The sequence below is a fragment of the Pollicipes pollicipes genome, unplaced genomic scaffold (genome assembly GCF_011947565.3).
Source record: "Pollicipes pollicipes isolate AB1234 unplaced genomic scaffold, Ppol_2.1 Scaffold_4219;HRSCAF=4965_pilon_pilon_pilon, whole genome shotgun sequence".
NCBI classification, from domain to species: Eukaryota; Metazoa; Arthropoda; class Thecostraca; order Pollicipedomorpha; family Pollicipedidae; genus Pollicipes; species Pollicipes pollicipes.
Genome location: NW_023596448.1, coordinates 16,851,947 through 16,865,990, shown reverse-complemented (window position 1 = coordinate 16,865,990; position 14,044 = coordinate 16,851,947). Strand labels below are relative to the sequence as shown.

At 46.7% G+C, this 14,044-nt stretch overlaps 1 protein-coding gene across 1 annotated transcript in view; it reads right to left on the bottom strand.

The window, feature by feature from the left end:
- The window catches only part of LOC119095982 (G-protein coupled receptor GRL101), a gene marked incomplete in the record, with an annotated part of 113,453 nt that overhangs the window by 13,080 nt on the left and 86,329 nt on the right, over positions 1-14,044 (bottom strand). Inside the window, 4 exon segments of the mRNA XM_037218848.1 lie at positions 4,107-4,218; positions 5,228-5,347; positions 6,615-6,746; positions 9,821-9,937. Of these exon segments, the coding sequence (XP_037074743.1) occupies positions 4,107-4,218; positions 5,228-5,347; positions 6,615-6,746; positions 9,821-9,937 (481 nt within the window).

The window sequence follows — 14,044 nt, the reverse complement described above, 5'->3', positions numbered from 1 at the left end:
GATATGCACGTGTGAGCAGATTAATCCTTATTTAACCAACATCCACGGACCACAGATTTCCCTTAAAATCATATGCCCTGAGTGCCCAGAGCAGCAAATAAATCATCACGTCCCAAATTGTATCTTTTGGCTCTTTAATCATCCTTATTGCGCTCACTCGTGCATCGATCCGAATTATCGACGATTTCTAAAACCTCTTGATGGGAAAAACGGAAACGTTTGACATGTGAGCAGGACAGTTAAGCTGTCTTATTGCACAGTGAGCTTGAGGTCAGTGCTGGGCAAATATATATATATATATATATATATATATATATATATATATATATATATATATATATATACTTATGCCGTCGGCGGGTCGGACCTGAGCCACGTGCCATGTAAAAGGACGGTCCTGGGTTAGGCTCGAGGTTAGTGAACATGGGCCTGGGTAAGGTCGGGTTACTCCCAAATCAACCCATGACAAACACTGATCAGCGGACGTGACCTTCACACAATCTTCCAAGGAACTGATCCCATGGTTAAGCTTGAGCAAATCCTGAGGCTGGCCCCAGGTTGGCTCACGAGACAGTGATGCCATGAATAGCAATGACTCATGCGACCCACCGGTTTCCCAAGGCTACCCCAAGGTCAAGGTCATGTCAGGTCAAGTTGGTAGAGCAATTTACTATGATTATGCTAGACATTTTCCGGTGCACCTGCATTATCGTGGCATCTAAATCGTGTTCGTTTAATGTCATCCAGGGAATGGGTCATCCAAGGCCCCAACATTGCCTCATATTACTACTGGAAAGTAAACAATGGCCTGCTTTGAATTGGACCATCTGACGCTGACGCGCCAAGGCCTACGAAAATAGATCAAAACATAATGTGCCTCGTTTGGCCAGTCACTCGGTGTTTTATATCAGCTTTAGTTCATCGAGTGCAGGTTCGGCAGCGCACATCGTTGAAAAGCAGCGCGAGCACAATGGCTGCGCCAGACCTGGGAGGGGGGAATTAACTTCCCGCTACGGTTCTCCCAGCACACGGAAAAACCAAACACTGATAGGAACATGACCTTTTTAGTACCCGTTCATCTATCAATTTGTGCAAAGCTTCGTCTCCAAAGATCAGTAACTTAGGTCGGGTAAAAGAGGTCAACCTATTAAAGGATTTAAGAAGAACTAACCGAGAGAGAGAGAGAGAGAGAGAGAGAGAGAGAGAGAGAGAGAGAGAGAGAGGAGAGAGAGAGAGAGAGAGAGAGAGAGAGAGGAGAGAGAGAGAGAGGAGAGAGAGAGAGAGAGAGAGAGAGAGAGAGAGAGAGAGAGAGAGAGAGAGAGAGAGAGAGAGAGGAGAGAGAGAGAATCTGACTTACGCTCCTGGAATAAATTAATTCCACATCCCAGACGGCGGAGCAATCTTAACCTAGCGGCGACCTCTATGCCAACTCTTGAATCTCTTGAATCTCTTGAATTGCCATCTCAGCCTCACTTGAATGTGGGCAAAATACAGCCGAATGGCTTCGGATATCACGCTCGCGATTGCCAACGTAAGCAGTTCAACGTAAGCGTAGGGATAACCTCTTCGAACGACATTGGTCGGCCGTGATACACCTTTGTGTTCCATTCACGGCTTTCTTGCCACGGCCGTGCTAACAAAACGAGCCACAGCAGTGCTAAACAAACTATTGAATGGCGCACATTGGCACTGCATTCATTATATAGTCATCATCCTTGTGCAGACAACTAATACATAAATTAATTGTTACCTTAATAACTCAACTTAATAGCAAATCAAATCACATAAGTAATGTAATTGTCACCTTATTCTTACTGTTGGAGACAGGATGGGGTTACAGGCCGCTCAGATATTGAAAACGAACCAAACTAGAGCCTCGCGGAAAACAGTAATTCGAAACTATTGTCAAATAAACCTGCCAGACCAATCATAAGCGTTGCCTCTGACAGGTCAAATCAGGTCTAAGGAGGTGCACTTTAAATACCCTTTTTGTTATCTCAAGAACTTAGCACCCAACGACGCTGTAGAAAACTGTGCTGAATGCCTCCTGATACGCGCCAGGTTGGCCGGTTGGATATCCGTCGCTCGAGTGGGGGCTAGTTTACCCCCCCCCCCCCTGTCATCTCAAAGACTAGGAGAGCAAAAAACGTCAAATTGCAGGGTATGTTAGCCCAACATGTGAACTCACTTGCGCCAAAATTTTAGGCTCCAAGGTCATGTTCTTTTGGGCCAAATACGGTGAAACTTAGTCAAACCAGATTGGCATCCAAAGCGGCCCAGAACCTAGATACCTGTTCTACGTGAAAGACCCCTGGAATTCATTTCAAGCCAGTGACCTTGATTGAACTTTTGCAAGTCACGATGACCAAAATCATAAAGGACTGCTTTGTGTTTTACATTTGTACAAGCGTCAAAGATTACTTTAGGCAGTATGTTCCTAAAAACACAAATTTCAACTGGCTTGCTTTAGGTCAGTGGCCTATTTTGACCTTTAAGAAGTCATGGAAAAATTACAGTGCGATCCCTGCGATCAGTCAATTCGAAATGAGCTCCAGAAAGTACCCCATACAGAAAAAAACAGTTAGGCTTTATTCTTCGTCTGACCTTTAAAGCAGACCCCAGTTCAATAGAATTTGTTCACCAACTTGTTGTGTTGCCTAAGAAGCTATCTCAGAAACGCACGTACGCCTTTGCCTAACACACCGTTGTTGTATTAGATTGAACGATTGTCTGCAGATTGTCTTCACTGTATCCATGGCCTGATTTTGGCCTGCCATAGGTCTGGGGCCTTAAAGAGTACATCTAAATTTTTAAGGCCAAAACAATCCGCTATTCAATTGTCCATATATACGTCAACACTTGGCGCGGCTACGCCGCGTCGTTCGGAAATCATTTGGGGAAGGTCTTCGGAGGTCAATTTGGGCCCCACCCGGGCGTGTGTTAAGAAATCCTGTATAATAATCGTTAGTGGATATGGAAAGAGGAGTCTAGTAATCCTGTTGCAATAGCACTTACCACAAAAAGAAGCAGCATTTGCTTTTTTCAGCGAAATATTACCAACGAGCCCATGAGAAAAAGGTCATAGAGTATTAAATGTCAAAGTAAAAAACAATTTTTCACAGCGAGTAGTCAAACGTTGGCTCAGGTACTTAGATTTTAGCACCGCGCTTAAAACCACTCAAAATTCATTCTGGAAAAAACATCATGGAGCCACTGAGGCTTCCCTAGTAGGGCTTCCAGGTTAAGACCGTATACATGGCCTCAAACTACGTCAAGTATTTCAAAAGCACCAGATTCACGCTGAGTGCAAACGGCTCAGGCTCCACCAGCCTACAGGGCATTCGAAAATCAAATAGGACAAACATGCCCGGCGTACTCGACCAGAAATCAACAAATTTGTGGAACACGGATGGTGATAACTACGAAGACCACTCGATTTTTTCACCCTATTGAAAACTTTCACGTAACACTCCGTGGCGCTGCACACGAAAATGTCATGCCTGGTCGAGGCGACCACCCGTGGTAGCCCATTTGCCGTGGGCAGTGACGTTCGCTCGGCTTTCTGTGGCAGCTCTATTATTTTGGAGCGTCGTGAGTCGAGGATGGGTCATATGTCTTCCTTTGGCCGGCGAAATCAACCGACACTCCGGCAAACCAGTCTGCCTCCGTTCATCCAGCGAAACGAAGCAAAGTTTCACAAGGCTTGCGGTGTTCAAATCCCGCCGCCGCCTTATCAGTAATAGGAGAACAAGATTGGACTCCACCTGAAATGGAGAACAAGGCCAACCCTTCCATCTTCCAAGTTAGGAGAATGCATGGCTACTCACTAGTAAAGTTCATTTTCACGCGGAGCAAGCCTTAGCCACACAAGATAAACATCAAACGGAGCGTACAGCGTTGAGTGAGGAGGTGCAGAACATCCATCGAGACTATCCCACATGGGACAGGTTTGATAGCCATTCCAATTCCTTTTGTAAAGCTTGGAAGCCTCCAAAACAGTTATTACAGAAACTCTCTGAAACACAGCTGTGAAATGCACGCTTAATGTGGACAGTTGTTCTCGGAACACAGACCAGCAGCCGCTGCGTTCCACTGAGCACACTCACAATATGGTGATCTGAGACTCGATGTGCTCAGGTGGAGCGATCCTGGCCAGGCCTGTGCAGTTTATGGTGACGTCACGACACTGGCAGCGCGCGTCCTCCGAGCACTGGAACGCTGTCGGCAAACCACTGCGCGTCATATCGCGTACATCACAGCGGTGGGAGTGCAGAGATCGACTGGCTGCCTCACAGGCGACGGTGGAGCTGGCATTAACCTCTAAAGCCTAGAGATGGCGAATGACGCAATGGAAAACACCCAATGCAAAAAAATATCGGAGGCACCAGAAAGTCTGCCACTGATGGGAGTTACCGCTGTCTTTGAGTGTTCGGCAAAACCAAGTTGTTATTTACAACTTGTTTGTTGTGTGGGGGCATTAGAGCTGAAATGGTTTACCGAGTGCGGACTGACATGCCGCATGAGGAATGGAATCATTGCTTGTAATATGTACTCGTCTGGTGTGTTAGTATCTTGCACTAGGTGCTGTCACAGTATGGTGTAAAGTCTTGTTAAATAATCTGTAGATACCATCACGTAACATCAAGACAAGTGTCTCGACAGCTAATCCATCTGTGACACCGTCTCTCAATCATTTCAATCAATCAATTCTCTCAATCAGTCAATCGTAATGCTGCAACGATGCACGGATTCATGACTTTTGCGAGTGCTGTTCAACAATGTCCAAACAAACAGGGCAATCAATCGATAGGTGTCCCATGCATTTTGACCAGCATATGATCACAAATAGCTCACGGAAAGAAAGCAAAAGGAATGCATATATTTTGCATGCCCCATACCATACATCCGAACTCCGTACTGTTATTGACGCGTTGCATGCATAAAAGGGATTCTAGACAAATGGCGGCTTCCTTTATAACCAGTGAGCGCAATAAAACAGAACAAAATGGGTAAAACAAAACAGACGGAACTGAATACAACCGGAACAAAACGCGTAACAATAATGTACGGCAGCTTCACGTATTTGCAACGAATAAAGCAATGCGAAGATTCGTCATACCGCTTAGCAGCCGGGGACCACATACGCTTCATATCACAGTAGGGTCACAACACCACCGCACCGGCACCGGGACCCGCAGCAGCGTGCCGAAGGACTAACGGCACTCACTGCAAGGGTCCTCGTCGTTCCAGCTCTCCGCACAATCAATCCTGTTGTTGCAGACAAGGCTCATGTTCAGGCATGGGCCGTTTGTGCACTTGAACTCTGTGCTCGGACACTTCCAGCGGTCTGAAACGCAACACATTGTCGTCTTGAATTTGATTTGCTTCACTCTTTGCTGCTTTCTACGCTTTTGCGTTCGTCCCCGCGTAATTGTGAGGGTATAATTGGGACAAGCGATAGTGACTCGAACGGAACAGCGGTTCAGCAAATTGCGTGTGCATTGTATGTTGTTCTTTAAAGAGCAGTTTCTAACGTTGCTAAGATAGCTTCCAGCAACGTGAGCATTGTTCTATACACATATTCAGTGCATGCCTCTAATTCCATCTGACTTCTATTCGAGCACTGACCTCACATACAAGAGCAAGCATGAGAAGTGAGGTCGTGTGAGGTCTACCAGCCCTAGTAGATGTTAGATAGCGAGCAGGATTCATGGATAAAGGTGACCCTCGCCATTATTCGCCCTTCGTCACAGCGGACGGATAAGGGCGGAGATTGTGATCGGCGGACTCGTCTGTTGGCGTCCGGTGCTCGCGCCGGCCATGAAGTGCCGAGCGGCGTTCCGAAAACCGTCGATACTGGGAAACCAGATGGGCCAGAAACACGTATTTGGTGTAAAAACACGTGCATGAGATTTGGTATAAAGCTGCTCAAAATCTTTACGTAAAACACACGCAATGAGTTCCCTACGGACTAAGTCAAATTTGAGAACATAAAGCAACATTACGGGAGGCATCACCCACACTTCCCAGCGGAGCGAAGGCTAAGAGCGGACTCGAATTCCCCTATGAATTTTTACTTCCGCGCAGAGGCACGCGAAAACGTACGCAAACACACAAAGCCATACTTGCAAGCACACAACCATAAGCTAGATAAATGAGAGCATCAATTCAGTTGCAGATCTAATCACGTTATGTAACGATGCAATCATTTCTTCTACTTTTCTGGTATGCGCTATTGTTGAAGTGTCTATGATATCTGAAGATGCTGGCAGGCTCAACGAGACGTTACATAAAACTATAGGCACACCCTGAACAATTACGTTAATTTCCAAATAAGCAGGCTTGGACGGATCGAATCATTACATTGCATCATTACATCATCATTACAGCCAAATAACTTCAGATATAGTGCTGTTTTCAACGGTGCACTTTTCCAGAAAAATCTGCTCTCCACCTATTTGCTTATTCATACAAACTAATTTAGCACGCAATAGTTTCCCTTCCTCAAAGCTGGAAATACTCAGGCGCCTTTCCCACATGATTGCTTTGCTTCCTCCCCCCCCCCCCCCTGCATCACTGAGCCGGCTTTGCGACTCGGGGCGCGCAAGACTCACCGCAGTCGACAAGGTGGGAGCCGTCCCCGCAGCCGCGTCCGGGCAGACCCGACTGGAAACAGCGGTCCCGCAGCGGCACACACTGGCCACTGGCGCATCGGAACTCCCCAACACCGCACTTGGACGGTGCGGCTGAAAGGAGAGACGAAAGTTCGGCCGGCGCCTGGGATCGAACCCACGACGGTCCTGAGCCATCTGTCGGTGTGCTGTTTGGAACCAGCAGAATCGAACTTCACAGTGTCATGTATCGGGTAGTGATCGATATGACTTGAAATATACATATGGAAACGAATATATGCGTTTACATATATATATATATATATATATATATATATATATATATATATATATATATATATCAATGCAAGGTTTCTTGCTTGCAAAGGCAAACACATCTTGATTAGCCTTTCGCGCGTATGTTCCCATGTTCGGATCAAATCCTTCGTTGTCTTCGGCGAGCCATAGATCATGTCACCAATGGTCTTTTATGCTATTCTTATATAGCCTGCTTTTCATAAAAGAAAAAATATGAAACATGCCGTACTAGAGTTGGAGGCGGAACATCAGTCTGCGGACCACAGATACGAATTTCGGGTCAAGGCGCAAAAAATCCAGTTTACTTGCCATGCCTTTCCCCTCTGTGATGTGATCCAGATGCTGATCATGCTGATGTCATGGGGTGACCGCCCAGTCCCGGGACGGTGCATGATCTTGGTTGTTAAGGCCGGACATGCTTTCCCTGACGAAGATGGCTACCAGGAGTTGTAGACGGTGTTCATTTGAAGACGAGCTCAGGATCCGTGTGCTGTAGTTTCATAAGGTCGCAGGTGTTTTTGGCTGTGGGTTTTGCACATAGGCTGGTCTGGCAGGTGCATGGTTTGTACGTTTGAACTCATAACTGCTGATCTCCAGCAGGTGCATGGTCAGAGGTCGTGATAAGTATATAGTTGTCATACCAACATAGGTCGAGCTATCCAGCCCGCAGCCTCTGTTTGATCTCGTGACTCGTACTCAAACTCGTTTAAACTCGCATAGCTGAGCGTTTTAGTTAGTTCTTGGCCGCGGTCGGGTTCCTTTGAAGCTCGTTATTTTGGCGTTTTTGTCCATCTGCATGATCTTTATCTTAAAAACGTTCCGGAGAACTTCATTCTCAACACTGTGTGACAGGGACATTTTAGGTCCATAGAACAGCAAACTCAGTTTCACGACGCATAGTTTCGGATTTTCACGGCTGGGTGCTGCCCCGATCTCCTGGTCAGCGGCGCTCTTGGAGTAGCTGCTATTTACTGGAAGCTGTTTACAACGTACAAGATTGTGGAGAGTCCTTCATTAGTTAGAGCAAAATGACTCTGATCTAGCTGATATCACCGGGATACGGAAATCGTTTTTAAACCAATGTGGTCTGCAAGTCCTGGAAGCCATCCTCATCTGGGAAAGGATGTTCTTGACAAATGATATTTAAAAATACCTTGGCCAATAACAAAGATCATGCATCAAGCTTGAATTGTTAATCATGCATTAACCTGGAATCCCGTGACATCAGGGGAACCAGTGTCTGGAACTCATCACGGAGTGTAAAAGCATGGGAAGTGTACTTTTACCTGGTGTTGTTATGCGCAGTCTGTTAACTGGTGGTGTGCCTTTAATGGTCTCTCGTAGAGCATGTTTCATATTGCGTAATGCTCGAATGTTTTTATATCCCACTGATCTGCGTTGGCTTGAAAATGGGGAACGCATATCTTTGTGACGTTACCTACCTTATATTAAAAAATGTCGATTGGCAAGCTATCTATGGCTTACCAAAGTAACGAAAAATTTGATCCGAACAATCCAGCAAACATGCAAACTCCGATAAAATTTACATTTGTTCTTCCATCTAATAAACCTGAATCACTAAAAGTACTGCCCAATCATAATTAATATGAATAGCCTATGGTGCTATGCAGCCTACCAATGAAAAGAAAGACAAATCCGTGACATAGACAGCGAGGGGTCGATCCGGGACCTGATGTGATGGGAAGTCACCCATGAGAACGGAGCAAAGCAACCAAGCATGCATAGCTCAGAGATAACCAGCTCTGCTGTATTCCGACCAACAAGAAACAACGTTTGATTTACTATTAACACGCGCCGGCTAGATACCAGGGTGGCCGGCTAGATGCCATTCGCTCGGGTGGGGTGGGTGGGTGGGGGGGGGGGGGGGGGGCAATTTGACCCCTCCCCGCTGAGATCTCGGGAACTAAGAGAGCTAAAGACGCCAAATTCACAAGGTGTGTTGGCCTGTACGTGAACTCACTTTGGTCAAAGTTTGAGGTTCCTTGATCATGGCCTGCGGGTTAAATAAGACAAAATATGGTCAACTTCAAGGCTGGCCTCCAAGTGCCTCCATAAATGTTTCTAAGCAGCGGTTCGCATGTTCAGCTAAGGTCAGTGACCTTGTTTGACCTTTTAAAGGTCATGGTGACAAAAATCGTACAAGACTTCTCTGAGTTTTGCATTTGAATAAGCGGCAAAAGTTACGCTACGCAGCGTGTTTCAAAAAACAAAATGTTGACCTGAGTCATGTTAGGTCAATGACCTATTCTGACCTCTAAGAAGTCCATGGAATGTGTATAATGCGGTTCCTGCTATCCATTAATTCGAAATGAGCACCAAAAACTATCCCATACTGCAAGCCCTAGAGTTAAAAACAGGCTGGTTTTGACCTTGGTCTGACCTTTTTACCTGACCTTAGGTCAACGTAATTTGCTCATTCAATATTGGCGTTGCCTAAGAAAGCGTCTCAGAGATGCATGACTTCGTTTAACACTCCATTGTTGCATCAGATTGAAAGATTCACTAGAAATTGCCTTCGTTGAAACCATGGCGTGATTTTGACCTGCCATAGGTCAGCGACCTTACCAAGTACATCTAAATTGGTGATGCCAAACGATCTGCTATTCAACTGTCTACAGCTGTGAAAAATTTGGCGCGGCTGCGCCGTGCCGTTTGGAAATTATTCCGGAAAAAACCTTCGGGGAGCAATTTGGCCCCCCACCCGAGAGCGTGTTGACACATTCAGTGATCATGCCCACATCAGCTAATCAAGACATTGCCGCTAAAAGTGGGCATTTTGCTCTGCCTCCCCCCTCCCTTCCTCCCACCACTCGCCTCTGCCCCAAACATCCGCGGCGCTGTCACTGAACGAGTCATGTGACCCCACGCACCGCAGGCCGTCTCGTCGCTGTGGTCCCAGCAGTCTGTCACGTGGTTGCACCATTTGTGCGCCGCTAAGCACTGTCCACTGGAGCATCGCCTGAGGTGAGCTGGACAGGCGATCGTCTCTGGGGGAGGACATGTGATTACCACACCATTATTGGATGCGCACTGCGCTGTGAGAGCGAGCGCCTGGTAACGATCGCGCAGTCTGCTTGGCCAGTTGCATGCAACAGGTCGCCCCAGTCAGACCAGAATGACTGTCACAGAGCTGCGCGACTCGCCAAGACAACATAACGACATCTTGTAAAGTGATATTAGCATTGCTGATGGAAAGCCTGGATCTCTTCGCCCCCTCCCCCCTCTCCTTACAGTCTTACAAGCCCATATTAACAAAATCATGCCACGGAGCAGCACAGCACGGCACGTTAAAAAACACTATCGGCTGTTCAAACACCAGGAATTACACATTTTTACCTTAAAACACGCGAAATTAATGCCCAAAAGGCTGGCGAGCATTTTGGCGTGATTGCCGTGATTGCCAACGCGCCAGGGGAATTTTCCCAGAAACCTCAGGAAAGGCTGCCTCGATCGCCCCCTCCTACCCCCCCCCCCTCCTTGTCAGGGCGAAGGTTAGCGCGCGACTGCCTGGAGGCTTAAAGTTTTCCCCTTCGTGCCTGGAGAATAGCTTACGAGCTAGGGAAGGCATGTCCATCAAACTTTTAGCACTTCACACATGATCAACTTGACACATTCCGGACCAATGAACAAATTCGATGCATCTTCAGGTCGCTGTCTCATGAACCGGGTAGAATAAGAAGTAGAACATAGAAGGGTAGAACTTTGCACAAGACATACTGGGGCGGGGGGGGGGGGCAAACATCCATTCGAAAGGAGAGGGCACCACAGTATTTCTCCCCGGGGCTTCTATCCAATGTTCTTAACAATGGGGTAGCCGTGTTTGTAAGGGATGCTCTACCCTTGACAAATTCGAGCTTTTGGACTATTGGACCAAAAGTTTTTTGGCGGGCTTTTGATGACTAGTTTTTAATAACGCGATTTTGCTCGACCAGACTCATCCTCATGAACAGAGTGTGTATCTCGGAGCCATTCAATGTAGGCGGCCCTGTCGCGAGCTGTGGTCGGCGTTACAGGAGCGGGGGCAGGGGTGGGAGCTTGGGACCATTAGGGAGATGTTTTGGGTACAGGACATCAGCTACTTGGAGCTACCACGTTTGCACGGCACTGGCGCGACCACTACCCGGGCGCGTGCCCCAGTGTGCACCTGCGTCACAGGCACTTTACGCCGCTTACGCACTTTCTTTGCCTTCACATGAGTGGCTCTCTGACAAACACCCTAGGGGTGCTCCTCTGCATCAACCAGCAGTTGGTGGGAGGATCAATATGACTCTACGCCAAGGAGTCTAGGAGTACCATCACCGCCGCCCTCCTCCCCCCCCCAAAAAAGGTGTGTTTGTCAGACGATACGGGTGTAAAATGGCGCATGTCAGACGATACGGGTGTAAAATGGCGCATGTCAGACGATACGTTTCATGTGATCCGTAGGCAGCTGGCCATTGGCGCGGCGCATAGACGCTTTTTATGAAGACTGAACAGATGGTGATGACGGTTTTTTGGACGCAAACGGCGGGTAAACGCACATTACCAGAGAAAAAATAAAACTGTCGTGCGGAGCCTGAGTGGAACGTGCTTGGAACGCCGTGGCTGCCCTCAGTGCAGCCGGTGTCCTGAAATTGCTTTTCGCTTGGGTAGAAGGGTGATGTCACTATTTACAAGGGGGCGAGAAAAATTAGCTGATTGCTCATATGTTCAGCGCGACGGAAACAGGCTGGAGTATACAACATTTGACTGCTTCCTAAATGCATCCATTTTTCCTCTTTTCAGGTTCCGAGTCACTATCCTGCTGGTTTCGCATCCTGCCCAAGCACAGTTATTTCCTAATTCCAGACATCGTCACCATCTACTGTCCACTGAAGATCACATGCTCCTAGTACGATAGTTATTCGTGATTAGCGGTAGAAGATGCATCTCAGATGCAGTTTTTTGTGATGAGTGATAGAAAATACATGAAAGACGCCAAGCGACCATCAGGAACTTTTCTCAGCCTAAGTGTTATGAGTACACCATACACGGACAAAACCACGATGCCACGTTCTCAACTCAGAAGACGTCGAGAAGCCAGTTTTTCACATCGTGGCATGGAATTCAAGGCGCTGGATCTGCCAGCACGTTTTCTTATTCAGGATACGTAGAACGAGCAAGATGCATACAATGGACATTTCTCATCCTCCCTTAAATCCTGAACTTACAGCACATGTCGATTTTTGTGTATCATCTTTGCCAAAAACACTCCCACAACAGATGTACCGCGATGCGGCACTCATCCCTCATTGGGGCATGCTGAGATGAAGCTACCGGATTGCTGCTTATCTGCAAGCTCAGCAACAAGAGGATACCAAATGAACTGGAAACGCGCCACAACCTCCCGTGCAGTTATACTACTAATGCTTTTTGGGAAGCCCATTTCTATCAACGATTAAACATTATTGTAGAAGCACTGCACAAGCCATTAGAATCAGCAGGTTTTTGCCGGAGGCTAACTTTCTACATCAGGGACTGGTCTGGTTCAGCGCGTTGGTGGGACTGCGCTGCCGTTTCTGGGCAAACCCGTCATTGCTTTTCGGCGGCAATATACTTTTGGCACAACTAAAAACCAGATAAGAGCTCTTGCCATGCCGTTTTTTCGCCGACTTTAATAACACAGACCGATAGGGGATGCCACCCCTTGATGTTTCCATAGTAAGGAAAGATGGAGTGCCGCGAAATCTTTACAGGGAAAAGTTCTATACAAGATCTCGCGATAGGTGAAAGTTGTGCCGCTAGATTCGAAGCGAGCCCAGGGGCCTGATCAAAGCTAAAATTGTCCTGAAATTAGAATGTTTTCGAATTTACATGCTCATGTGCATTGAACCACGCGCTGTGGTGACACACCGCCGTTCTCAGAATTAGCTTATGAATAGGCCCGTAGAAGTTTTGGTGTGACTTTATGTGTGTAAGCACACGTGGATTATTTAGGGCTCTGTTGATGTGACGGTGTTGGCTCGCGGCACAAAAGACGCGGAATCATCGGTTGCTGACCGCCGCACGCCGCGGCAATGGATCGTCGTGCAGTGTTCATAAAGAAGCTGTCGCGTCTTAGAGACCACTAGTGTTAGGGGCACGTTTTTATGTCAAAACACGTGTAGTGCATGCCTCAGAGCCTAGCGACAGTTATTACCCGATTGTACAGCCTGTCGGAGATCTAGCCCAAAACCCTTACGGGGAAGCAAACCCCTCCGTAAGCCTGCGTGGATTTGTATAGACTCATAAAAAGTTCAATAAAAACACTATGCGAAAGCTGATAATTTTCAACATGTAGAGGCGCAAAATCTCCGGACAGCCAAGTGATGAACGCCGTGTGGTGTTAGAGGGTGTGAATTCTGGGGGACGGGGAGTGGTGCCTCAAGGGTGCTGCTCTATATACCCAAAGATGAGACTCATGTCACCTTAAAACAGGTTGGCATTTAAACATAAAGCATGCATAATGAAAACAAATAATGGCTTGACAATTCTATCAAAATCAACAAGATTGCGGTTGGGTTTGTATGCAAGGTTTTAATTGTAAGTTAAATTATATTCAAATTGGGAGCCTTCATCTTTGAGTCTTTTGGTAGAATCTTTAAGGTAGCAGCTGATAAAGTTTATGATTCAAATTGCTTTGGCATTGGCAGCTTTGGATGTCTAAATGGGATTCCAAAAGCAAACAGTGCTCAACATGAGGGTAACAAATAATTGCTTCTTGAACGGAGACCAAATGTTTTGGTTTCAAAATGTTGTGCAGGCATGTCAGTCTCAAACATAACCACTAGAAAATGGATTAGTCAAGTACTATCCGCTTCCTTGAATTTCTTACTTCCATGTCACTGTTCCCTTCCAGACATTCAGGTCGTGTTTTCAGTTTACATTATCATCTTTTTCATTGCGATATTTCTGTCCTCGTTTGCTCACACAAACTCGAACGGGTACGTTGCAGAAGCATCCTGGCGCATTACAATGGTATCAACCCATGAGCATTTGTTTGATTGAGGTGGTAAGGAAAAATGTTATTCACAGGCCCTAAGAATTTATCTCCGTTGCTTGACGAGCGACCACAGCAGCGCATTAAGGTGGATGTT